Here is a 24,686-nt window from a genome sequence, read left to right on the forward strand (position 1 = left end):
AAATTGTCTGATTTATCATTATCACAGCACATCACACTTTAAACAAAAATATTAAAGCGTGTGACCAGGGTAATGTTTTGACACCATTTTATTAATCTTCAACTTCAGTGGAAAAATATAACCTTTTCAAGTGCCATTTTCATCACAAGAGTTCTAATGTATATATGTGTGTGTGTATATATACACACACACACATATGTATTCTTTTGATCACTTGGTTTTGATGTGCAGCAAGAGACCAATACCTCATTATAATCAATCAAATAAATGAGAACAGAAGGCCAAGCAGTTTCCAAATGGTTATTTTATCAGATTGTTTATAAACATTAAATTTATCCTTGTTTGCAATCCAAAATAGTTACCTGAAGTTTGCTGTTTGTATGTGTTTTGTTTTTAGTCTGTTTTCTAAACTCTTTGGCACAATTTTCTGGGGGCGTTCAGACTACCACAATACACGTCAGGAGGGAACTTTTCTTTTGTGCTGCCAATTCTGAGTATTTAAATTTTGGTTTGTTTGGGTTGTGGCTTTCTTTTGAAGTCTGCATTCTTTATTTGTAACAATGTATTTTTATTTTTTCTATATCCTCTAACTCCAGAGTTTGTTTTTTCTCCCCCCACCCCCCCCCCCACTTCTACATTCACAGTTGAACCATATTATTAGGAAAGGCGCCTTGATGAAAAGATCAGGATGGGAGCTCTGACCATTCGTCAGTGTTTTCCCTAAAATTAAAAAAAAAAGAAAAAGAAAAAACCCAAAAAACAAAACCTAAAGAGCGTCTTTCCTTTTTTTTTCTTCTCTTACATCTCTTGTGCTGCATCAGTAGACCGAACTTCAGTTAGTTTTATGAAATGCAACATCTAACCCCTTTTTTTTTTCTGGGAAAAGGAAACTGCAATGACTTGAAGTTGAGAATGTGGATACCGCCTCATTCACACACACTCATTCTCAGACTGTAAAGAATCCCGCACCCTCCTTTTAGCCGGCACGCATACAGTACCAGTACCGTGTGGCAAAGGTACACCAAAGGTGGGCTTGAGGCTCAGGCTCCATCTTTCTCATCAGTAGCAAAGGCCAGGCTGCCTTTTACAACAAAGCACCACAGCTGAACCCAGTCCCTCCTCCTCTCCCAAACTAGTCATTCCACTCGGCACCGGCCAAAAGACAGAAAAGCTAGTTCTAGCCTCTCCTGGGAAGAGAGCTTCCTTTTTATAAGCAAGTAAATCCACTGTTTTTCTCTTTTCCAAGATGGCCGACGTTATGGTTTTCTAGGAAGTCAGTGCTTACTTAGCTCACTAACAGCACTGCTGTTGGTGGCTGCAGCTGCTGCTGTGGCAGGATTTTCAATATGGTGTGTTTTCAAGCCTCACTCACTCATTCTCTCATTTCCCAAACATTCAGCATCCGTGCACACTCCTCACTTCCGGGTTTTTCAAAAGATTGGAGATTTCCAGTGGGGGTCTCAGGTTATCATCCCAATGGTAACAGATCTAAAAACAGATGGAAAAAAGGTCAATTTTTGAGATTGCATATAGCCAATAGAGCCAAACATCTCACTGATTCCTACAGTTAAGTGCTCAAAGACCTGAAGTGAATGTCAACTTTTCAAGGACTGATTATATTTTTATTAGTTCCCTATATGCCATCTACCTGCTTTCATTAGCACTTACAAAGGGTGGGAAACTATAAAGATAAAACTCAAAATGGCCAATTTTACTGAGGTATGTGTGTATGTGCTAAGTCACTTCAGTCGTGTCTGACTCTGTGACCCCATGGACTGTAGCCCACCAGGCTACTCTGTCCATGGAATTCTCCAGGCAAGAATACTGGAGTGGGTTGCCATGCCCTCCTCCAGGGGGTCTTCCCAACTTAGGGATCGAACCCATATCCTTAGCGTCTCCTGCATGCAGGTGGGTTCTTTACCACTAGTGCCACCCGGGAAGCCCTGAGATCTGCGATGTAAGATAACTGAGTATCTGAGGGAAAAACAAAGCTATATTTCAAAGCAGAGGTCAGACAACTCCAACTTTGGATATCTTTTGTAAAAGAAAGCCATGTCTAAAAGCACTTCAATAAAGAAAGAAAAGAACATGAGGAAAGAAATAGCAGAAAAAAAAAAGATTTACGGGAAAAGGCTATTATCGATGACTTTATTAAGGTTCCAAAATGATTTGGGGACTTCACTGAATTCTAGTCATATAAATTCTGTCCTTTATCACCAAATACTTGGCTCAAAGAAAGATGGGCTGCCTGACCCTTCCACTAGTTCAAGGCTGAGGAACAAAGTCCTGGCTCAGAAGCACTTATATGGGAAATAATACAAAACAAAACACCAAAAGATAGTCCTTGTCAGGAAAGCCTAAAGAAAATGTACCTCCTCCCCAAGAAAGCACAAGAAAGAGGGCAGTGGAAACAAGCTCTTACCAAGCTTGGTTCTTCAGTTTCCTCAGTTCTTTTGTTGCCCATGTAGCAAGGGTTTTCGCTTTGTTAGTCTTCGATCTCCGTCCTTCAGTTAACAGTTCATGGATCATTGGCCTAGCTTCTACTAATTTCAGTACATCCTTCCCAAATGCTGTACACAAGTCCCTGTGCAAAATAAACACACCTAAAAATGAGCTCTTGGCCCGACAACAAGATCATGTTTAAAACCATCCAAAACTAGCTATAGGTTTCTTGGTATTTACCTACTTTTTAAAGCCAGAAGAAATTTTCAACATAAGTAAGTCTAATACCTGCCCTCAACAGATTATAAAAATGAGATGTAAAAAAAAAATAGAATGACCTTACCCAAGGTTCCACAGCTAATTCATGGTAAAATCAGAACTAGACTCCAAGTCTTTGAGCTCCTCAAAACCAATGTTCTGTCTTCTAATGATGCCTCAGAAACCCTCAGTAGAGGAGGCCAAACAGAGGTAATTTGTTGACCAACATCAGAATATGAGATGGACATAGATCTGATGTTGCTTCTATACTTCTTTGAGAGCTCACTTCTTAGAGTTTGGTGGGAGAAATTATTCTTTTTAACATGTCTTCTCATTTTCTGTGAGAAATTCTATTCAGCTATCAGAAGCAGGGTATAACCTACCCTATCAGTCCAGCAGCACAAGCTACTACTCCGTCTGTATGATCCTCATCTCCAGCAATGTGGTCAATGAAAGACAGAATAAATTCTACTCGGGGCTGTACCAGCATCACATCCGCTATAAGAGAAAGAGAAGGTCTAATGAGGTTGCCCTCCACCTGGCAGGCATACACCCTGTTTCAAAATTCCCAAATACCCTACCCCCATCATGGAGGCTTTGGTCCAGAGAACTAGTCGTACACAGTTACACCAAACTATTTTTCCTCATTCTTCAAGTCAACAGACGAGGTAGATACTCCTTAACAAACACAAGTATGTATACGTATATGTAGAAGGACAAGTGGAATCTTTCCTTTAAGCCTATGATATCAGAAGTGTGAAGTACAACATTTCCCCAGTCAATACAAAAAACATCAGGTGACAGAGGAAATCTAATCCCCCAATCCTTCAATTCAGATGACTGGATGGGGGGAGGGGCAGCATGCTGAGGAAGCAGTGGTCAGAACTAAAAGTCTATAACCTCCCCCAAAGCTACTCTCTTCATTAGAGCACTGTTCCTCCTCCCCTTCTTTTAAGCAGTAAGTGCTAGTTTACAAGTAAGCCATGCAATGAACACACAGTCCATCTGGCTAACTGCACACTAGACTAAGTCAACTGGAATGTATACTCAACGGTGTACGTTCTCCTGGTCTCCCTTCAATCCCTGGACAATTCCGGTATAGGCTTCCAAGCAGCCTTCCCGTAGCTCATTCAGATAATCCACCATGTCATAGTCTGACTGCAAGAGAAAAAGAACAGAATCACTGTATTTGATGGTCTTTGGTTGTACATTTGTCAAAAGTCCCGCTCCTCCAATCAGGGCTGGATTTAGAGATACCTTTAAGCTTACCTTGTCCACTTGGGCCTGGGAGGCCTGCTGAAGAGTATTCAAAACAACCTCTAGGTATTTTTTAAACTCTCCACCAATAGCAAGGGCAATATCACCAAACACTGACAGAATCTGTGGCTTCACAGACCTGTGGACATTTTCATTCTGACAAGGAGGAAAAAAAAACAGTTCTGTCCAAAGACTCAAAGAGCTTTTTTTTAACAATAAGCAACTAATATATTGGGTATAGACCTGTAAGTGACATACACAAAAATCAGCAGTGGTCATCTCTAGATAGAGGGAGAGATTATAATATTTACTTTTCCTTTGCACTTAACAGGTTCCCACCTGCGCCTCTCAGGTTCCATACATTGAGCATGCATTCCTTTATTTCCTTAGGTTAAAATCATCTTGTGAAAATGAACAACTCCCTTCATAAGCCCACAGCCAACATTCTGGAACATACCAAACTCTCTGTCACAGATCTTGATGTTTAATCATCTTTCTAAGATTGTGTGTATAGACACTCACCCCCAAGTTCTCCAGTAAGAGCTGCATCACCTCATCACAGAAAGGTAAGATGTTGGATTGCAGGGCACGGCATAAGTCTCCCACTAAGCCCACAGCCGCCAAACAAACCTGCAAAGAATCAAGTCGATCATCTCTGAAACAGAAAAGGCTGCCTGCAGGGGTAAGGCATGATTTTTACCTAGTTACTGATCCTTTACCACATGAACCTAGAGTCAAAGAAGGAAAGACCCTTCTTCCCTGAGCTTAGTTCATTTTAACAACCAATATGGCAGAAAGAGAACTAGGGTTATTTAAACTACCATTAAGAAAGGACAAAAAAGACAATATTCACCAGAGATGGTGGTGGCAGAGACAGGTGGTTTATTGAAAACAAACCCTTTCTGAGGGTGCTAGTCTGGTATGTCTAATATCCAGTTTCTTACTGACTACTTTTAGTTCAGACACTTATGGCAACAAAGTAGCTCAACCCTGATACATGGGATGACACATGGGGAAGCGCCACCTGGGTTACAGGATCCAGATTTCTGCACTGTAATGCCTACTAGGTATAAATGAAGACATAAACATATTATTTTTGAAAAGCACAGCTTACCTGGTACTCAGCGTAATTTTTCAATCCAATGCCCAAGAAGGGTTTAAAGGCCTCCATGTACTTTAGGAATTCACCACCCAACACTGTAAAAAAACCCAATCTATTAGCACCACAGGATCACAGAAGTGAGCAAAAATAACCATCTTAGCGCTCCCAAAATGTACGCACTCCAGTCAAAAGGCTGGGTAAAATGCAAGTTAAATAGCAATTTTATCATAAAGACATTATTGCTATCTTGGACAAGCCAAATTCATTACTGCTGGAGATAATGCCAAATCTCCAGAGTGAGATTTCACTCTGGTTGGAACTACAAAGTGGTATGGCTCTCAAGGAATGTCAAGGTTAATTATGAATTGGCTGAGTTAGTGATATTGACTTCCACTTCTTCATCTGATTGTAACATGAACTCTTTGGAAGCCAGTTTGTTTTTTTGGCCTCACCATGTGGCTTGTGGGATTTCAGTTCCCTGACCAAGGATTGAACATGGGCCACGGCAGTGAAAGCACCAAATCCTAACCACTAGGCCACGAGGGGTTCCCAGAAGCCAGCTTAATAAAACAGGATCTTTAAGCAATTCTATCAAGGACTTATGTAACAAGCCAGTCAGAAAAGCTGTCTGGGTTTCATATTCAATTCAGCTACTCTGGGAACAAAAATTAACTTCTGCACCCTGCCAGGGTGGTCACAAGGGGCCAGACGGACTGGACATAGGCTCCTTATGCTAGAAATGAGTCTGCCTTAATAATACACCTTATAGACCACCACTGAAGATGCACTCCTGGTTTCTGAAGTCAGATATGGTTTCCCCAAAGCAATTCTGAATAGTTAAGATATGTAACAATCAGAGAATCAATTAATTCCTAGAACTCAGTGTTTCACTCCATTCCATACTAGGCACCATATTGTCTCAACCTAGATCCAAAGCATTAAAACCCAAACCAGAAGGTACCAAGTGCCAGAAAAGAAAACATAAACCTTTGCTCCTCCATCCTTTACAGGCATCAAGGCTCAATAAAGCAAGTGAAGTTTCAGGGGGAAAAGGAACCCGAGGAACATGAGGTAGATAACAGTTCCCTCTACCCACCAAAGAGCTGCCAGCCTGACTTGCAAATTGGCTCCCATTCACTTCAGGGAGAGTGGCAAGGCAGTTATACACAAATTTATACTTATGTTCAATCCAACTTTGAACTGACTCGATACCACGTAAGTGAAAAGACAGGACTATGCTTTTTGCAGTCAAAAATTCTTCATGGCTACTGAAACTCTCTTGCATTCTAAAGAAATTTTCTTGCCTGATTGTGGCTCACTGACCTTCCACCAATGTGCTAACTGCCATTAGGGCATCCTCTTGCACTCCCCCAGACCCAGCTGTGCTTTGGAACATCCTTAACAGGGAGGCCATGACCACATCAGAGATCTGCAAAGCATCTTGATGTTGCACCTTCCGGAGAACATTCTGTAAAATGAATAAAAGTTCAGAATCTGTTGATTCCAAACCCTCCAAACAGCACACCATACTGTGTCTTTTTTTTTTTTTTTAATCAGTTAAGTCTCTAGAACTTTTTTGGGGAGAAAAGCTTTTTTTGCTCTGAAGTTTTGAAAGTGCAAATCAACTGCAAGAAAACATACATCTAAATAACTCATCTATTTCCCAATTCAGAACAAACACAGAGGATCTTCCATCACATGTGATAAATCTGCCTCCATATTTAGCTGTATTGAAATGGCAGTTAAATTATTTCAGCTTTGAAGGACATGTCATATGCAAATTGCTACTCATAAAACAATAAAGCAACCCTTTCTATGGCCTAACCCATTTACAGATTGTGGTCAAGAAAGTCTTGATAAAGCCAATCTGATTTTTCCCAATTCAACATTCCTCAAACCTCCCTCCTTACGCTTTGTTTCAACTAATGTCACTGGATCAGGAAAGACCTGTTAACAGTCATGTTTTAAAAAATTAAGTCTGGCGTAAGGAGACTTAAGGAGAAGGGAGTCATAGGTAAGATGATCTAGTTAGCATCACTCAATTCTATAACCTAGTACGTGCCCTAAGCACTAGACAAGTTCCAAGGTTTCCCTATTCTTAGGTAAAAAAGGGAGTAACTCTTCAGCCATGCCATCACACTGGAGTAACATTTTCCCAGTCTCTCCTCAGAAAAAAAAGTCTAGTGTGATTATCAGTAAATTATACATTTATAATCTGTATAGTACAATTATAATACAGTTTCCAATAGCAGTTGCTTCAAAAGATGATGGCAAAAACACAAGGCTCTGTTTTTAGCTCAGTGAACCATAGCTGGGAACCAAATCTGACCAGGCTACTTGAACAACCTGATGAAAACCAAAACGAAAGGCTGTTAATACAAAAAACTTCATGTTTGGGAGGACCATCACAAATGGGAGGAGTTTCCTTTCCTACATTGTACAAAAGGTAAATTGCATTGTATTGTACAAAAGGCAAATTTTACGGACAGACAAGAAAAGGAAAATGGGAAACTCTCCTAATCGGACGAATGTCTTTTGAGAAGCGCCTCTGACCATCACCACCCACAACATCATCTTCAGAGTTCTGTGTGTGCGTGAACTTGTCATCCTGAGACACAATCTTTCCCTGGTGCTATGAAGTGATAAGGCACCATCATACCTGAAGAGTTGCGCAGAGTAAAGACTGAAGGTCATTGAACTGGATCCTATCAGATGTGCTCTGGATATGTGACTACAAAGAAAAGAAGATCGTGTTCTGAATAAACACCTTCTAAAAGGCTCTAAACGCCCTCCCAAAAATGTTTCCATTTTTGGTGGATAAATAATCTCTACTAGTTCTAATGGAAAGTAAATAAAAAACTTATGTATATATATGGTGTAACACATATATGAATAAACTGTAGCAAGCAATGCAATTGGAAGTTGCAACATTTTTTGTATGAGCCTTATGTCTTTCTAACAACGTATATACTTAAACACTGAAAACAAGAGAACAGTCTTGAAAATAGAGCTATGTGTAAAGTACCACACCCTTCCCATCAGGAAGGTGTTCAGTCTCACCTCCATCTGGAGCACCTGTTGCAGTCGTTCCATGATGACCAGAGTAGTTTTCTGAACCGCAGGGTAACAATCCTTGGCACTGTTTTTCACAATTTCCATTAGCGATTCATATGCAGAACTCCTCAGGTTGTTCTGGTGTCCATCAGGTCTATAAGGAACAAAGCAAAAAACCCTCAAAGTCTTAACTGAGAAAGGACAGAGAGTCATTCTTATGTAGACATTATCTCACTGAAAATAACCCCAAAACCAATATGGCTGCAGACCTGATCTGAATTTGGCAAACAATACAGCCTGGAACCAAAATTTCAATCTCTGAGCCAGTGATTATGTTCAATATGGTTTCCAGACCTAATAATTAGAATGGCCCTTTTAGGAAGGGGCTAAAATTATATGAAAAATAGTCAAAAATGTTGAAGAACCCATGTGGACAATAGAGTAGTTTGCACAAAAAGCTATGAAAAAGATATCTTGGGAATTCCCTGGTGGACCAGTGGTTAGGACTCCACACTCTCACTGCCAAGGGTTCAGGTTCAATCCCTGGTTGGGGAACTAAAATCCCATAAGCCAGGCAGTGAAGCTCCAGGATTCTTTTCATTTCTCCTATCGCAATGTTTTTATATTAGACAGCCCACAAAAAGAGTGTTAAAGGAGTTGGATGCAAAAACACCACTCATTTCTGTATAGTATCAGTTACCTGTCTGTGGTCTCTAAGAGCTTCTGAACTATGAGTTCAAAAGAAGAAGATAAGCAATAGGTAGCTGGTTCTTCCTGATCATCAGCTACATCTGCAGCTTCATAAGCAGCTTCAGCCAGACTGGAGAAAGCCTTAAACCCAGACAGAGTAAACATTAAATTAGTCCCGAAAAGAACCCCATTCCAGGATCACCTCATTTTCCCTTAATACCCTGGGCAGTGTTACTTTTCAACTGATTTAAGAATAAATCAATGGCAGTGAATCTTTAATTCTTCCTGTCAAGGTCATCTCAAGACAACATCTATAAGTATCCTTAAAATTAAATAAATGTATCTATATTTATATTTTATTTCTCCTGCCCACAGGAGAAACATTCTCTAAACAGTACAGTATTCTCACCTACCATGAATGCCTGCCACTTCATTTCTTCTCTTTCCACTCACAGAAAGCCTTTCAACCCCACTCCTTCCTTATTTGAACTTCCTCCCCCAAATCCCAAAGTTTCCTAGCGAATTATACTCAGCCTATACTGACTCAGCACTTGGGCCGCCTACCTTCCTTCCCTCATGCCCCCTTCTCAGCAATGGTACTTTTCATAGCCAGCAACTCTCTACCTTAAAATTTTTTGTCCCCAAGCCACTGAAGAAAAGAAAGAAAACCAAGTCCAGAGAGTTTTCCCACTGGGTTAGCATGACTGTTCTAAACCAGTCACCATGAGTCAACAGCTCCCTCTGGGTCATGCAGCTTACATCTCCCCCACATTTTAATTGATGAAATTAGGAAGGAGATGCTATTCAAAAGAGCCTTCTAGTGAGGTAGATCCATTTCTCTCCCACACCTCCTACTTCCTTGCCAATGGCTTAGTCAAGCTCCTTATCTCAACAGGAAGAAAATGCCTCACCCAGCACACATTTGAAGCCACTCTGGGTTCAGCACTGAGGCCCTCAATCAGACACTGCAGCAGGGGAGTCAAGTAGACATCATTGATGGCGGCTTCAGGGAGCAGTTCACAGATTCTGCCCACTGTCCATGCGGTTGTATCTCGAACAACCACACTGGGGTCTTTCATTAATTCTATTAAGGTGGGCATAGCCTGTAAACATAACAGTTATTGGCAAAGCAAAACAAATATAGCCTGTAAACATAACAGTTATTGGCAAAGCAAAACAAAGATTGAAATTCATGCTGACCAACACCTCAGAAGAGGAAATACTGATGGATGGGTTTTAACTCAGTTATCAAAACAGTTTTGTCATTTTATAAGATATGCTTGTCAAATATTCAACAATATAACAAATACTGGAAACACAGAAAGTCCCTCTCTCTTCATCAAATCTCAGTACAGTTTTATTAAGACTTTGGTATGAATACGTTCTGCCATCTTTACTGAATTATTCAGGCAGAGATCCCAGGATGCAGCTGAAATGGCATTTAGCTATTCCTGAAAGGTTGCGTTCTATATACTAAACAACTAAAATGCACTCTTGTGTCACTTGCTGTAGCAAAATAAATAACAAAACTTTCATTAAGATTTTTCATTACATGTCATTTTGTCCTGAGGACTGAATACTCACATCATCAAAAACCATGGAAAATTATTTGTGTTATAATATTTAGTGAAGAAAAAAGAAACCAACAAAAAACAAGTTGTAAAAGTATTCATACAGTTAAGACCTCCATTCTAGTACGCACACATAGAAAAAACCTTCAAGGATAAATACAAGGCATTAATAATGTTATCCTTGGGCAAGAGAATTAAAGGTAACCTTTTTGGGGGCCTTTTCTCCATTTTTCAAGTCATATGGTTTTTGTAATAAAAGTTAAGTAAGAAATACATTTTATGCCTCACTGACAGCAAATAGCTATCTAGAAGTGACTTTTGTGGAAGACTATTTACAGCTTTGTTCTTAAAGACAAATCTTCAAGTAAAAGGTTAAACAATAAACGTCCCATTTTCCACCCCTACGCTCCCTCAGCTTCACCTGTATAACTAGTGGTTTGAGTTGATTGGGCTCTGGTCCTTCCAAGATGCAGCCAAAAGCCATCACTGCTGCATCCCGGTACCGCCAGTCAGGGTTCTTGATGTGTTCTTTGATGAAGGGAAGGACATGTGGGACAATGTCATCTTCACAGCAGGTGGCCAGAAGCATGAGGCACACCCCTGCGGCTTTGCAGGGGTTCCAGTCGTCATCGTCGTCATTTTCATCCTGGTGAAAGAATGTGGCGGTAGTTCAGTTCTTGATCAAAGAAGCTCATCAACTCAAAAGGTCCTCTGATTATAGTACTCCCAATTATCATTACAGCTTAAGCTTTGGGGAAGTAAATAAAATAGAAAACCTTCCTATCTTTATCTCCTCCACAAAAACTCGTCAACACAACCTCTGTTAAACAAGATGCAGACAGAGGGAAGGTTATTTCTCACGACTATACAACAAGACAAACAAACTCCCACTACATGGAATACAGATGCAATTTCAAATACATCGAGTAAAAGGCAGAACAGAAGAAAGCTAAATGACTAGTAATATAAAGCTCAAAATCAGTCAAGACCTATGGAGATAAAGGTGAGGGAAGAGGAAGAAGGCATTGGTAGGCAGAGCCTTCTGGTATGCCAGTAATTGTTATATTTCAAAAATTAAAAAAAGATTACATTAAAAAAAAAAAAAAAAGATTACATTTGGATCTCCCTTGAAACTGGAAATCAAGGTGTTTTTTATTGTGGCCATTCACACCAGAGTAATTTAAGACAATTATACTTATCCAGTGTCGGAAAATTACATACCTAAAGAATGGTTTGTTCCCAAATGAGAAGCATAGCAAAAATATATAAAAGCAAAAATACTAAGATCAAAAGATAAAAATAGCAACTGTAAAACTGAAAGATGAGATGAAACTTTAAGGGCACACCCTGTCCATTTCAAAGGAATATATCTCTACTTATCTTTTGAGACTGCTATATTAAGAGTCATGAAATTCCCTAAAAACAAATTATATTCCTGTATACACAGAAATTTTGCAGTGCTCAGTTACAGCATTATTTCCTCAGAGCACTGCCAGCTCTTTGGTACAGTTCACATGTACCAGAACAGGTGAAGTGACAGAATCTTTCTAAACACCATACCAAAACAAAAGGAACACCATAAAGCCAAAAAGGAACACCAGAAACTAAGAACACTTCTTAGAAGGTAACTTCTCAGGGCGTCCCTGGTGGCCCAGTGGTTAAGAACCTACCTTGTAATGCAGGGGACACCCTTCAATCCCTGGTCCGGGGAGATCCCACGGGCTGTGGGGTAACCTAGCCCATGCGCTACAACAAGGGCAGCACCCTAGAGCCCACGTGCCCTAGAGCCTGTGCTCCGCAACAAGGGAAGGCACTGCAGTGAGAAGCCAGCTCACCAAAACTAGAGAGTAGCCGCACTCTCCACAACTAGAGAAAGCCTGCGCGCAGCAACAAAGACCCAGCAGAGCCAAAAATAAATAGTTTTTTAAAAAACAGATAATTTCTCTATTTACTCATTAAACCCACATTCTTCATGAAGTCTTGTTACTTTTATCTGGTCAAACTACTCAGAGCCTAAAGGACCTTAGAGATCCAGTTCAGCTCTTTGAAGTCATGGATAACAGAACATCAAGTTGTTTCAGAATTGTGGAGCTCCTTCATGCCAACTGTTCCACAGCAAACCAACCACTACCACGGCTTCACAGTTCACTTGACTAGATTTGGAGGGTAACTCACCTGTTTAGTTAGTGTCTGTGTGAGGATTGGAACCAGGTACTGTAGTGCTCCCTTGGCATAAAATTTGCTGGTGTGCTCAGGGGGCCGTCCTTGTTCTGCTGCCTGAAGAGAAACATAGCAAATTCGGATGGCAGCAAACAAACGATGAAGGTGTACCATATAAAGGCACACAGCGAGAGCTGCCCACGGGTCTGCACAGAGACACAGGGACACGGAGACTGCCCTGGCGGTCCAATGGTTAAGGCTCCACGCTTCCACTGTAGGTGGCATGGGTTCCATCCCTGGTTAGGGAAGATCCTGCATGCCTTGAGGTGCGCTCCATCCCCCCGCCAAGACATGTGAAGCACATGGTAACATGCAGTGTGAGTGGTCTTTGGAGGCATTCATTTTGTCTAGCTACTTCAGTGAGATTCTTTTAGGCCATACATAGAATGGACTTTAAAGGATCAAGGCAATCTTAAGAATTACATTCTTTTCGGATTCATTTCAATATTTGGCAAAACTAATACAATACTGTAAAGTTTAAAAATAAAATAAAATAAAATAAATAAATTCAAAAAAAAAAAAAAAGAATTATTCTTTTTTCACTAATTGACCTTTGGATAAAGAGATGCACTAAGCTCCCATAAGGAGGCCAAAAGTAAGACGGTGCTTTCTGAAGGACATAAAGACAATTAACGTTGGAAACAAAGCCAGAATTTTAATTTGCAAGTGCAGAACTAACCCCTTTCTCCATATCTAATTTCTTCACCAGAGTTGGTAAGCTATCAATTATACATCCCATCCTTGCATTAGGACTTCCAAAAGAAAATAATTCAGCATCAGATAGCATCTGGTTAAAATATGACTGCCTGCTGCCCCCTTGTGTTCACAGGACTAATATTTACAACAAATCCCAACTGGTAAAAATAGATGCCTCATGGCTTTGGCTAGTGAAAAAAAACAAACCCAAAATCTCTACAAATGGAGATACCTTCTAACCCCAGTCAGAATAAAGCTCTCCCAGAGGAGAAAAGTAACATCCACCAAAAAGATAAGTCCCAAAACCCAGTCAGAATAACAGCTCCCACCACATCAACCCTCAGCTCACCTCTGAAGCTTCAATGGCCAAATCCATTTCCTCATCGCAGACGTTGGACCAGAATTCTATCCCTTGTAGGGCCACCTCATCAATGTCACTTTTCATTGCTTCAATTGTGATCTTAAGAGAGAAAACAAGATACCCCAGGTTCCAAATAAGTGCTGGTTCAAGTTCGACCCCTCCTACAACCACAGATATTCAAGTTTCAAAAATGTAGATTTATGAAAGCTAGGTCTGAAATGAAAGGCAGGAAGAAGAAACAGAGTTTTAAAATACACTCTTTTTATGAGTACAAAGTTAGCACAAGTTTTCTTGGCACACTGCTGATGAACTCAAATCTAATACTCAAGGAATTTCCTTGATTTCACAACATTAAATAAAAAATTACAGAACCAACAGAACAGCATCTAAGAATAAGGGGCTTTTGCAATTAGCTATATGGTCAACTGCATAAAACAGAAGTACTTACTGCAAAAAGAGCAGGACCCATATATGTCTCCATGTATTGATAATATAAGGACATTATCTTCACCAGATTCTGTAAGGCAGCCACTCGTACCTGTGCAAACATCAAATTAAACCGTTTACTTCTTAGTTTAATAACAATGCAATCTGACAAAGGTAAATGAGTAACTGCTTCACTTAAGTGGGTCAATAATCTATAGGGTCAACTGATGCATATTTGGGTAATATCTTCCTCTCCTTCTTTTTTACTTTAAAGGTGTCTGTGGAACCCTTGGCAGGACTACTCACTATTGCCCTCAGACTGGATGTTACTTTCACCTGCTTCAAGGGTCAAGGTTTAGGTTCCTGAAGTAGAAAAGCTGTTTCAAAGGCTATAACAGAAAACGGGCCCTTGAACCCTACAGCAATTAAGTAGCAAGGCTGATCACAAACCATTTCTCCCTTAAATCTTTTTTAAGAGGGTGGCAACTTCCATCATGTTAGCTTTCCAAAGACTATTCTTCCCTCTTCTCCAACATATTGAATAAAAATTCTTTTATTAATAAAAGTATTAGTCAAACGCTATTTCTGAAGTCACCAGATTCCAATATTTCAAACTACTATGCTAGAGTGAGCATTTCCTAGGAAAGATAGAAGACATGACCTCACACTTACCCTCGTATCTGGACACTGTGTGGCTTCACAGACTACCTGCATAATAAAGTGCCTTTCGGACTGCAGAAGAACAAAAATAAAGAGAATTAGAAGTTTGCAGGTTTTCCTGGACACAGCAATGGGACTATGAGGACTCTAGTGTTTGTCCTGGTGTCTACTATTTGACCTGCCCTCTAAGGAGGTCCCTAATCGTTTAATCCCTCAAATGATCTTCACTAAAACAAGACTTGAAGAAGGAAGCAGATAAGAAAATGTAGGTCACAGGATTTAAATAAAGATGGTTAAAACAAAAAAAAATCATACATCAGGAAAATTCCTTTCCTTGCATTTAAAAGAGAATTCTTAATTTAAACAAACCCAGATCAAATATGGTAAAATATAGAAGACTAATGAATTTTGTTTGCTACCATCCTCTTTTGATATCTACAAGGAAAAACCCAGTTTTCCAAGCAATTAGAACTGCAGTTTGCTTTGGTTTCTTAGACATCCCAACTTTGTCCAATCTAAGGCCCCCCCAAAAAACCAGAAAGCCCAACTAAAGAGTTAAGAAATATACATAATGCTTTCAGACCATATCATCCAGCAATTCCACTTCTGGATAATATATCCAAAAGAACAGAAAACAACTTCTCAAAGACATATTTGTATACCCATACACATGGCAGCACTATTCACAATAGCCAGAAGGCAGAAGGAAGCAAACCAAATGCCCATCAACAAACAAATACAATGGAATATTATTCAGTTTTAAAAAGGATATTCTGACACATGCTGTAATAGGAATGAGCCCAAGACATAATGCTAAATGAAATGAGCCAGTCACAAAGACAAATCAAATCCTGTATGACTCTGCTAATATAAATTATCTATAGTAAACAGACTCATAGGAACAGAAAAGTAGAAAAGTTGGTTGCCTGTGACTGGAAAGGGGAAAACAGGGAATTAACACGTTTCAGTTTTGAAAGATGAAAAAAGTTCTGGAGATTGGCTGCAAAACAACGTGCACACACTGAACACTACTGAGCTATACATTTAAAAACAGTTAAGATGGTCAACTTAATTTTATTGTACATTTTAACACAACTAAAAATAAATAATAGAGGGAAATCAGTTCAGTTCAGTCGCTCAGTCGTGTCCGACTCTTTGCGACCCCAAGAATCGCAGCACGCCAGGCTTCCCTGCCCATCACCAACTCCCGGAGTTCACTCAAACTCACGTCCATCGAGTTGGTGATGCCATCCAGCCATCTCATCCTCTGTCGTCCCCTTCTCCTCCTGCCCCCAATCCCTCCCAGCATCAGAGTCTTTTCCAATGAGTCAACTCTTCAAAATAGAATTTATATATTAATTTCCAAAAGCACCTTCCTATGGAAGTACGAAACAGCCTAATTTCCATAATTAAAAAAAAGAACAAACCCCAAGCATACTCACACTTTGGACTACAAAAGGGAAAACCTAAGCCTAGAAACATTTTAGATCACATTATTCCCAAAAGCCAAAGAGAAATGGCAAACACCTACTCCATGGCCATGTTTCACAAAACACAAATCTTAACTAGACTGGAAATAAATACTTCTAAACAAGATAGTACTTTCTGAATCATAACCTTAAAACAACACAAAACTTTCATTTAATTCCCCTGCCTCATCCTCTGAACCTATACTTTTTAATCAAAAGACACTTACCTCTTTGTCAAAGTTTGCTTTGGTGAACTCCAGTGAGTTCAGGAGTGCATTAGTAGCTGCTAGCTTCACATTATTACTAGGCTCTTCTTTCCTCATCCCCTGGATTATGGCAGTCAGAATCTCATTGGATTTATCCTGTAGCTGCTCTGGGTCCTGAAACAAGCAGAAGTGCAGTGAATATAATAATTGAGCTCATGACTAATCAGCAGTCCTTCTATTCAAGAGAGTATCATGAGACTTTCTCTGATCTTTCCCCAAACATTTCCATTTAAGGACAAACTACCTACAAAATATCCCAGGGTCTGACAGTCCAAACTTGAACTGGAACAAGTTCAACTCATCAACTTCATCTCCTGACTTCTTAGCATAATGACTCTGGGCATGAGGCAATGCTGGCTCCCCCTGCCCACCGTTCTGTGCACGTGGAGATGGCAGTGTGGTGTTTCTTCCAGGCCATCTGTACCAACTGAAGTAAAGCTTCAGAACATGAGGACCAAGGATCAACACCTGGGCACATCTACGGAGTCAGGTGCTGTGGACTCCTTTGCTTCATCAGATCTGTATATCAAAACTGATACCAATGGAGAAGGAAATGGCAACCCACTTCAGTATTCCTGCCTGGAGAATCCTACGGACAGAGGAGCCTGGCGGGCTACAGCCCATGGGATCGCAAGAGTCGGACACGACTTAGCATCTAAACCAAATAAAATCTGAAGAAATAGAAAAAAAAACAAAAAACAAAAAAAACCCGATACCAGAAGTGGTAATCTCAGCAGCAAGAGTCCTAGAAGTGCTGCATTTAACATACTGTGTCATGGCTCCAGTGGTTAAACCAGTAACAGCAAAAGCTGGCAAACTGTTTCTGTAAAATAGTCATCGAAAAAGTAACACGGCATCCCTGCTACATTGAGGATGTTCAGAAAGGGATTAGGTCAAGGAGAGGAAGCAGATTCTATGCCTCTCCAAACAGGGATTTTCATCTTGAGTTTGTGACCCTTAAAAGTCTCTTTCCTTTAGGGCATGATTAGCAATAGGAGGATAAATTAACTATCCAAATATAGAAGTCTAACAAATAAAGTAGCCCTACTTTCAAAACACATTGCAGTAGCTTGTTTTTTTTTTTTTCATGATGATAAAGAATAATTCTAATACCATGCATGTTACAACTAGAGGGAATCAGCAGTACATAAGTTAGATACAGTACTTACTATATCTTGGCAAATGTAACCAATAGCTTCCAATGTCGACTCTTTCATGTGCTCTGTGCTGTTGGGGTTTGTGACATTGGCCACCAGCTGAGGAATGAGTTCTGGCCACTGGTTCACTGGGATCTCTGCACAAGCAATACCAGCCACACACTGCGAGGCAGAACTAGGCCGGTACGTTTCTGTGCCCAAAGTCTGCAAAACCTGTGCGGGGGCACACACACACAAAGACAGAAGATATCAATTCGTAATACTATTGAAAACATTGTGCCTACCAGCACACATCTTCTATCAGTCTCTGAACTATCTTTAATATAGCAAAGCAGGAAAAGGCATACATAGCATAGGCCAACTGCTGGGAATGAAGCTGGCCTCAACACCAAGAGCAGCAGCATCAGCATTGCCCCAGAGCCTAGAAATGAAACCAACCACCCCCTATTTCCAAATAGAATCTCCAAAGCCAGAGACCTCACCTCAATTTTCAACACAAGGTAAGAAAGTAGCAAAGGCACAAGTATAGACAAAGAATGAAGCCACAATGACCCAGAGTTAATCATTACCATGATCAGCTAATTCAGTCAATGAACTCACTAAGACTCACCCGTCCACTCAAAAAGGCAAACAGTTAACTGTTCCTGGCATGAACACAGGACAAAGAGTAGCTGCCAGACATTCAGGCCAGCTCTGCTGACTGGGTCAGGTCACTTAGTATCCTGCTTTGTAGCTAATAATAATGAACTCCCTCCTATCTTTCCCCCTTACATGGTATATCATCAGCTCAGAAACAGTCTGACTGATTGTAAATGAAGGTTTTGCTCTCTAGGCCTACCAGAGCTAGACTGGACTTTAACAAAATCTGTGTGTCAAAGACATGGGTAGGGAGCAGGAATGAGATGAACTGTCCAAAAGGGCAGGGGGTGAACAGGTATTAATCCAAGTCAGACTAAGAAATCATTAGGTGCCTTCACATTGTATTGCACCAGCTCCTAGTACATATGGAACGCATACTGAATCCCAGTCTCTGTGTTTATCTTTTCTCCTTTAAGTTGCTTCCAAAAGACCATTATTAATATTACCTCAGGTGATTTAAAAACTAAATGTCTAACTCTTGAGTACTAAAAGTTATTTAACCAAGGGTGACCCTAATGGTAATACTCAATTATCAGAAATAAGAGGAGTAAGAAATTAGCTCTCAACTCTGTCCAAGACCCAGATTTCAAAAAAAGAAATAACCACCAGCACTGAGAGTATTACCAGATGTGCTATGAAAAGGAAAAAAAGCCCTAAATAACTGCTATTACCTTTCATGCACAAAAGCTCAATAATGCTGATAGAAATTCTTACTCAAAATTTTAAAAAAATTCTGGGGTTAAGATTGATGTGCCCCACCCCCAATTACAGTTCTGATCATGTCTTCTCCCATTTACCACTGTGTAATTTGAGGAGAATGAGAAATTGAATAGTAAATATCAAGATTTCCAGTCATTAATGGGATGAACTTCATTGATATCAAATTACTGAGAAGAAGATTAAAATGTTATTGTATAAGCAAACTCAAGTGGATAGAAATAGCTCTACATATTCCAAAGAAGATTCAAAATAAGTTGGCTTTTGTAACCCAGTTTTTTGTCATCAGTTCCTCCATGCAAGACTGGAGAAAGAGGTACATAATTAGAAACAAGTTACTGCTGCAAAGGGCACTAATTTACCTAATGCTGACACCCAGAACCAGGAAACAGAAAATATGATATGCAGAACCATGACCAGCACAAGTACAGACGCAGGAATCCTCCCAGTGGCTTCCCATCAAATAGCAGGGCCCATCTGACTGCACAGATTCTTGACTTACTACTCTTTGCACCTTATTCATGTAAGACAGGCCACTAAAGATCTAATTTTTAAAAAGCATATATATACATATATTCTGATACTCTGCTGTGGCAAGAATTATGGATTTCTAATTCAACAAAAAACTCAAAAGAACCCCATAATGCACAGACAGCAACAAAGGACATTCAATTTTCCTTAAAAAAAAAAACAAAACAAAACACCCATTTGCTAACTCTTTTAAACACTGACAAAAAGCCAGATACTTCTAAAAGTTTCTCATAATTTGCTAAATAGATAAAAACAAGATTAAAGTCATAACCTTATTTCATAAACTCTTTGGGCTTGAAAGGCCCAAGAGATCATTTAATTCCCTTCCTGACCACACAGTGCCATGCCTAACCCACCAAACATTGAGAATTATCTACAGTAGATGTTCAAGAAAAGCTCCATGCTAGTTAACTAAGGAAGAATCACTTGGAAAAAGACTGTATGAGAAAGACTTAAATACAACTTTCATCTTCAAATTTAAGTCCCCCAATCAATTATTACACTGTCAGCCCTATCCCAAGTAGATGACAAAAGAACCCACATTCCCTAGGTTAATATGACCAAAGGGAGATGAAAGTTACTTACATAATTCTTGACTTCCCGTCGAGCATTAGCATCAATAGCTAGCCACCTCTGCTGATATTGTGCCTTAATATCTGGATCTTTAGATGTCAAAGAGTTCTTGATTTGTAGACCAGCTGCAACTCTGGCAACTTGACTGTTTCCTGGATTTGCCAGCACTCTGGACAGTTCCACAAGGAAAGTGGGCTGTTAAGAGATGTGAATAAAATACCTCTTAGGAATTTCACCAACTGAGAATAGCACCAAAAAAACTGGGGAAAACCTAAAAATTTTAGGACATAACATAATGTCTCAGAAAAATGCCAAAATATTTACTTCAAGATTCCTAAAAAAACATTACTTGGTACATAAAGAAGTCATCCATCTTCTCACACAGACTCAGCACTTAACAAGGAGTTACAGCTTAGTGCCCAAATCTTCACATTAGATCCCCCAGAATTAAAACAAGTTTGACAAACTGGTAGTCAGAGGATTCTTCTACATGCCTAGAATAGTATCTGGTACCTCAGTAAATTATACTTATTAACTTAATGTTATGATAGGGTAGAAAGTAAAGTTGTTTAATTTAGATTTTAAAAAACCTTAGCCCAAAAAGAATGGTATTCAAGGGTAGCTTTTGATCCCATGAAAGCATGCATAAGAGAGGGAAGTACTTCTAAATCTAAAATAGACTTAGGAGGCTTATCTTTAGTTTTAAGTGCTTCAGCAAGAGGATAACAATGTAAAACATATATATAAGGAAAAAGCAATAACAAATATTTAAAAATAGGGGGCAACTGAAAGGATAAAAATGTCAAAGGAAAATGACTTTATGGTTACCACACTAAAGGTTCCTATTCATTTTGGTCTTGAGTTGTTTAAACACAGTGGATTTTTAAATCCACTCAACCTTTTGTACTGCAGAGGTCCCCAAAACTACTCCTTTGGTTTAAGTATCTTAATACACATTACTCTTCCCCACAAAATGCTTTCTCCAATGGAAAAGTTAACAGGAAAACCCAAAAGCAGACAGTTTCTTACCACTAACAAGTTCCTTAATCACAGTGGAAGATAATTCTTAAAACTTTCATTAATTAAAGAATGTTAGAAACGTTGGGAACAAGACAAAATAAATGTTAGAAATAAGAAAAGGCTTCTTGCAAATTTAGCAAAACCAGAAAACAGAAATATATATACCAAAGGTTTCATACTAGTGGATAAAAATCTTTTCTATGCAAAGTTAAGGATAAAAAGATGAGCAACAAAAACTAGCATACACAAGGGGGGGGAACCCACAAAACACAAAAAAGCCTCGCTTGTATAAAATATAAATACTCCTTGTCACTGTTTTTGCTTGTGTTATTTTACATAGATAACACAAAAGAACACATCTGGTTACAGTGTTATTTACCTTAAACCATGTCTAGTATCACTGAGCCTTTTCTCTGCTCCCCATCCCCCCAGCAGGAGGGAATACACTGGCACACAGGCTGTTTCAACCAATCCATCTAACAATTCTTATAGAGAGGTCCAGTCTCTAGTGGGCTTAACATTCATTTTTCCCTGTACCCCTTAAATTCGAAAATATGATAAACGAGGAACTTTCCTCTGTGATTTCCTCTGGAAACAGGCCCGATCTCAAGGATAGGCCTCAGCCTGTTATCTGGGTGCAGATTTAGTCTCTACTGATTGAGGGGAAGGGGGGACCTGGGAGAGGAATAACCAGTCAAGAAAGGGAGAAACATTGCCGGAATGGGTTAAGAGGCATTCAGGTGCAGGCCTGGCCATGAACATAGATCAAGGGAGACTGGAAAGGTAGAGCTCTGCAAGTACGTAGAAAATCATAGGGGCCAAGGGACAGGAAGGAGAGAGCCGGTCCTGATCCGAACAGGGCGGGCAGCGGGGCTCGGAGCTTCCACATGGCCCCTAGGCCCGGCTCCCCCACCCCCACCCTTGCTGAACACGCAGCGCGGCGCAACCTAACTTCCCCTCCCTCCCTCTTTCTCCCTCCTGCTGCACCGCCGCCCTCAGGCCGCGCGCCGATTGGGCGGCAGTCACCCCGGCGCGCCGCGCCATTGGCTAGATGCCGGGGCCCGGGGCGGGACACACCCACCGGCTTCCCGATGGCGGGGTTAGGTTGGACCGGGGGGGGGGGAGGGGGACGGGATGGGGCGGGGTGGGTTCCCGAGGCCTGGGCCTCCGGGAGGGCGGGAAGGCCCGCACGCAGGGGATGGGGAGACGGGATGGGGGACCGTGGGGTGGCACGCACCAGGTTCTCCACGGCCGCACGCTCCAGGAACTTCTGCGCCGCTTCCAGTTCCAGCCGATCTGGGGGGAAGGAAAGTGGGAAAAGGGCCAGGGTCAGAGGGGCCAGGGTTTCCCCTCCCCCCACCCAATCACCTCAGCCCGACCCCCGGCCCCCGCGTCCTACCAGGAGACACGGTCTTCTCGAGGATGGTGATCAGCTCCATGGCGAAGGTGGTGGCGGCAGCGACTCCTCCTAAGACGACGGCCCGGCCTCTCGGGCGGCGGCTCTTAACTGGGGATGGGGGTTGGGGGTCGGGTGGGAAGGGAGGGTGGGGTGGGGGGCGGGGGTCACCACAAGCCCATTCACCGGCTCCCTCTTGGTAGTCGCTCCAGCTCCCCTTCCTTCCTCCTTTCCTTCCTCCCTCTTCCTAATTTGCTGCTGGCGGCGGCGGCAGCTGCTCCTCTGACGGCGGGGGAGGGACCCCGGGGGCAGCTCAGAGCGCGGCTGGTGCTCGGGTGGCGGAGGGAGAAAGAAGGGAAGGGAGGCGGTAAGTGAACGGCGGCTCGCAGGGAGGGAGAGAGAGGGAGGGAGGAAGGCGGAGGGATATTCGGCCGGACCTCTCCGCGGCGGCACCGCGCTCCATGTCGATTGGTTGCCGCCGTGGCCACGCGGAATCCCCAATTGGCCAGGCGGTCAGCGTTGAAGGGCCGCCCTGCGCCCATTTGCCCGCTGGTTTCAAGGCCCGGGGTTGGCTGGGCGGGCAGCAGAATGGGGCGCGCGGATTGGCCGAGAGGAGGGACATTGGGGTGAGGCCGGCTAGAGCCGGCCACTGATTGGATTGGCCTGCTAAAGGCCTTGAGCTCGGGCCGGCTGGCCGCTGGGAGGAGGATGGACCGAAGGTAAGACTCCGGACCCGCGTGATTGGCTGGGATACTAGACGTTGATAGGATAAGGCACCCGACAAAACTGGGGAGAGGAGTTAGGGGTCGGGGCCGCGGAAAGGCGGGATGCGACCCACCGCTTTAGAAGCCTGGCGCGGGGCACGACGGGACGCCCCCGGAAAGAGGCGGAGCCGTGTCCAGGCTGCGGTTGAGAAAGCGGCGTCACTCGGAGGGGCGTGTTGAGGGTTTCGCGGGCTCGAGCGGGGGAGGGGGGACCGTTAAAGCCCTGCACCGCGCCCACAGGAAGCTGCTTTAATGGCTAGGCCTACTTGGTACCAGGCTCTTTGCTGGGAAGGACCTTGAAGACCGTGCGGTTCAACTTGCAATTTGCTGATGTGGAAACTGAAGCCCAGAGAGGGTATGCAACCTGTCCAAGGTTACTCAGCCGATTAGTCGCCTGATTGGGACTGGATTCGAGCACGAACTGTCCTTATCCTTACAGGCCACTCCAAGGAGGTGAATGCTAATACCGTCCCTTTAGACCTACTTCTAGATTGAGGCCTGTGCTGTTACAAGGTCAAGCTTAACGTGGATTAGATATTGGGATTCCTCCTAGATCCGCATCCATAGCTATCAGGTACTTGAAGGAATAGAAATGTTTCATCCTGCGAAGGTGCTCCTATTGTAAAGTTCTGGTTCCGTGAACCAGAAAGAATGTGTGTACAGGCATAAAGTTCTTAGCCTTTTTTAGTTACAGCCCTGAAAGAAACTAATGAAAACTTTTCCCTAGCAAAATGCACATAAAGAAAAGGTGCGTACAGTTTCTTGACTTCCTTTACATTGGTGTTGAGGCTCTGGGTGAAGAATTTCCTGAATTGTTACATTTGCACCGTTTTGGCCTAGGGTTAATTGGATGTAGCTAGCTTATAGAGCTCTTTACCATATAACTTGAGCCTGTGGGATAATTTCCCCTACTGTAGCCATACTAGGAAAACCTAAGAGCAACACCGTCCTTGCTGAGAAGTTCCAGCCAAGAGTTAGGACGTTTCCTGCTAGCCTAGCGGTTAGAATTAAATGCTTTCACTGCCACGGCCTGGGTTCAATCCTGGTCGGGAGAACTGGACACTCCACAGGCGGTGTAGGGCAGCCAAAAAAGAATCAGGAAAATTAGCTAGCTACCTTTAACCCTTAAGAATGAAGAAGAGGTCTTTCTCTGCCAGAAATAACACATTTCTGCAACTGGAAGTATGGGGACACCTCCCTTACCCATCCTGTGACTAGTTAATTTCTGATGATTTAGCAGTCCTGATCTCAGCCTTTTGCTTCATCAATCAGCTGATGCAGAACTGCCCTGTGGGTGTAACTTTATTAGGAATCAGTGAAGGTTAAGTGAGATGACATCTGTGAAAACCTTTGAGTTGTCTTTGTGAGGATTACCCATGTTACAAATGATCCACAGTTCTGTTCCGCCGACTTTTTC

General features: G+C 41.8%; 1 protein-coding gene across 1 annotated transcript; it reads right to left on the reverse strand.

The window, feature by feature from the left end:
- Nucleotides 1-286: 286 nt before the first annotated feature.
- KPNB1 (karyopherin subunit beta 1) lies at nucleotides 287-22,595 on the reverse strand. The gene is made up of 22 exons (XM_061391543.1): nucleotides 22,509-22,595; nucleotides 22,347-22,405; nucleotides 20,102-20,284; nucleotides 17,642-17,842; nucleotides 16,434-16,586; nucleotides 14,750-14,809; nucleotides 14,100-14,189; nucleotides 13,640-13,750; nucleotides 12,550-12,651; nucleotides 10,796-11,020; nucleotides 9,715-9,906; nucleotides 8,814-8,944; nucleotides 8,120-8,267; nucleotides 7,719-7,790; nucleotides 6,383-6,527; nucleotides 5,072-5,154; nucleotides 4,480-4,587; nucleotides 3,970-4,113; nucleotides 3,753-3,858; nucleotides 3,084-3,198; nucleotides 2,423-2,584; nucleotides 287-1,488 (listed from the first exon to the last, which is right to left on the reverse strand). Coding segments are annotated over exons 1-22 (2,631 nt in total). The 5' UTR covers nucleotides 22,549-22,595; the 3' UTR covers nucleotides 287-1,487.
- Nucleotides 22,596-24,686: the final 2,091 nt, after the last annotated feature.

Source organism: Bos javanicus, chromosome 19 (assembly GCF_032452875.1).
Source record: "Bos javanicus breed banteng chromosome 19, ARS-OSU_banteng_1.0, whole genome shotgun sequence".
Classification (NCBI taxonomy): domain Eukaryota; kingdom Metazoa; phylum Chordata; class Mammalia; order Artiodactyla; family Bovidae; genus Bos; species Bos javanicus.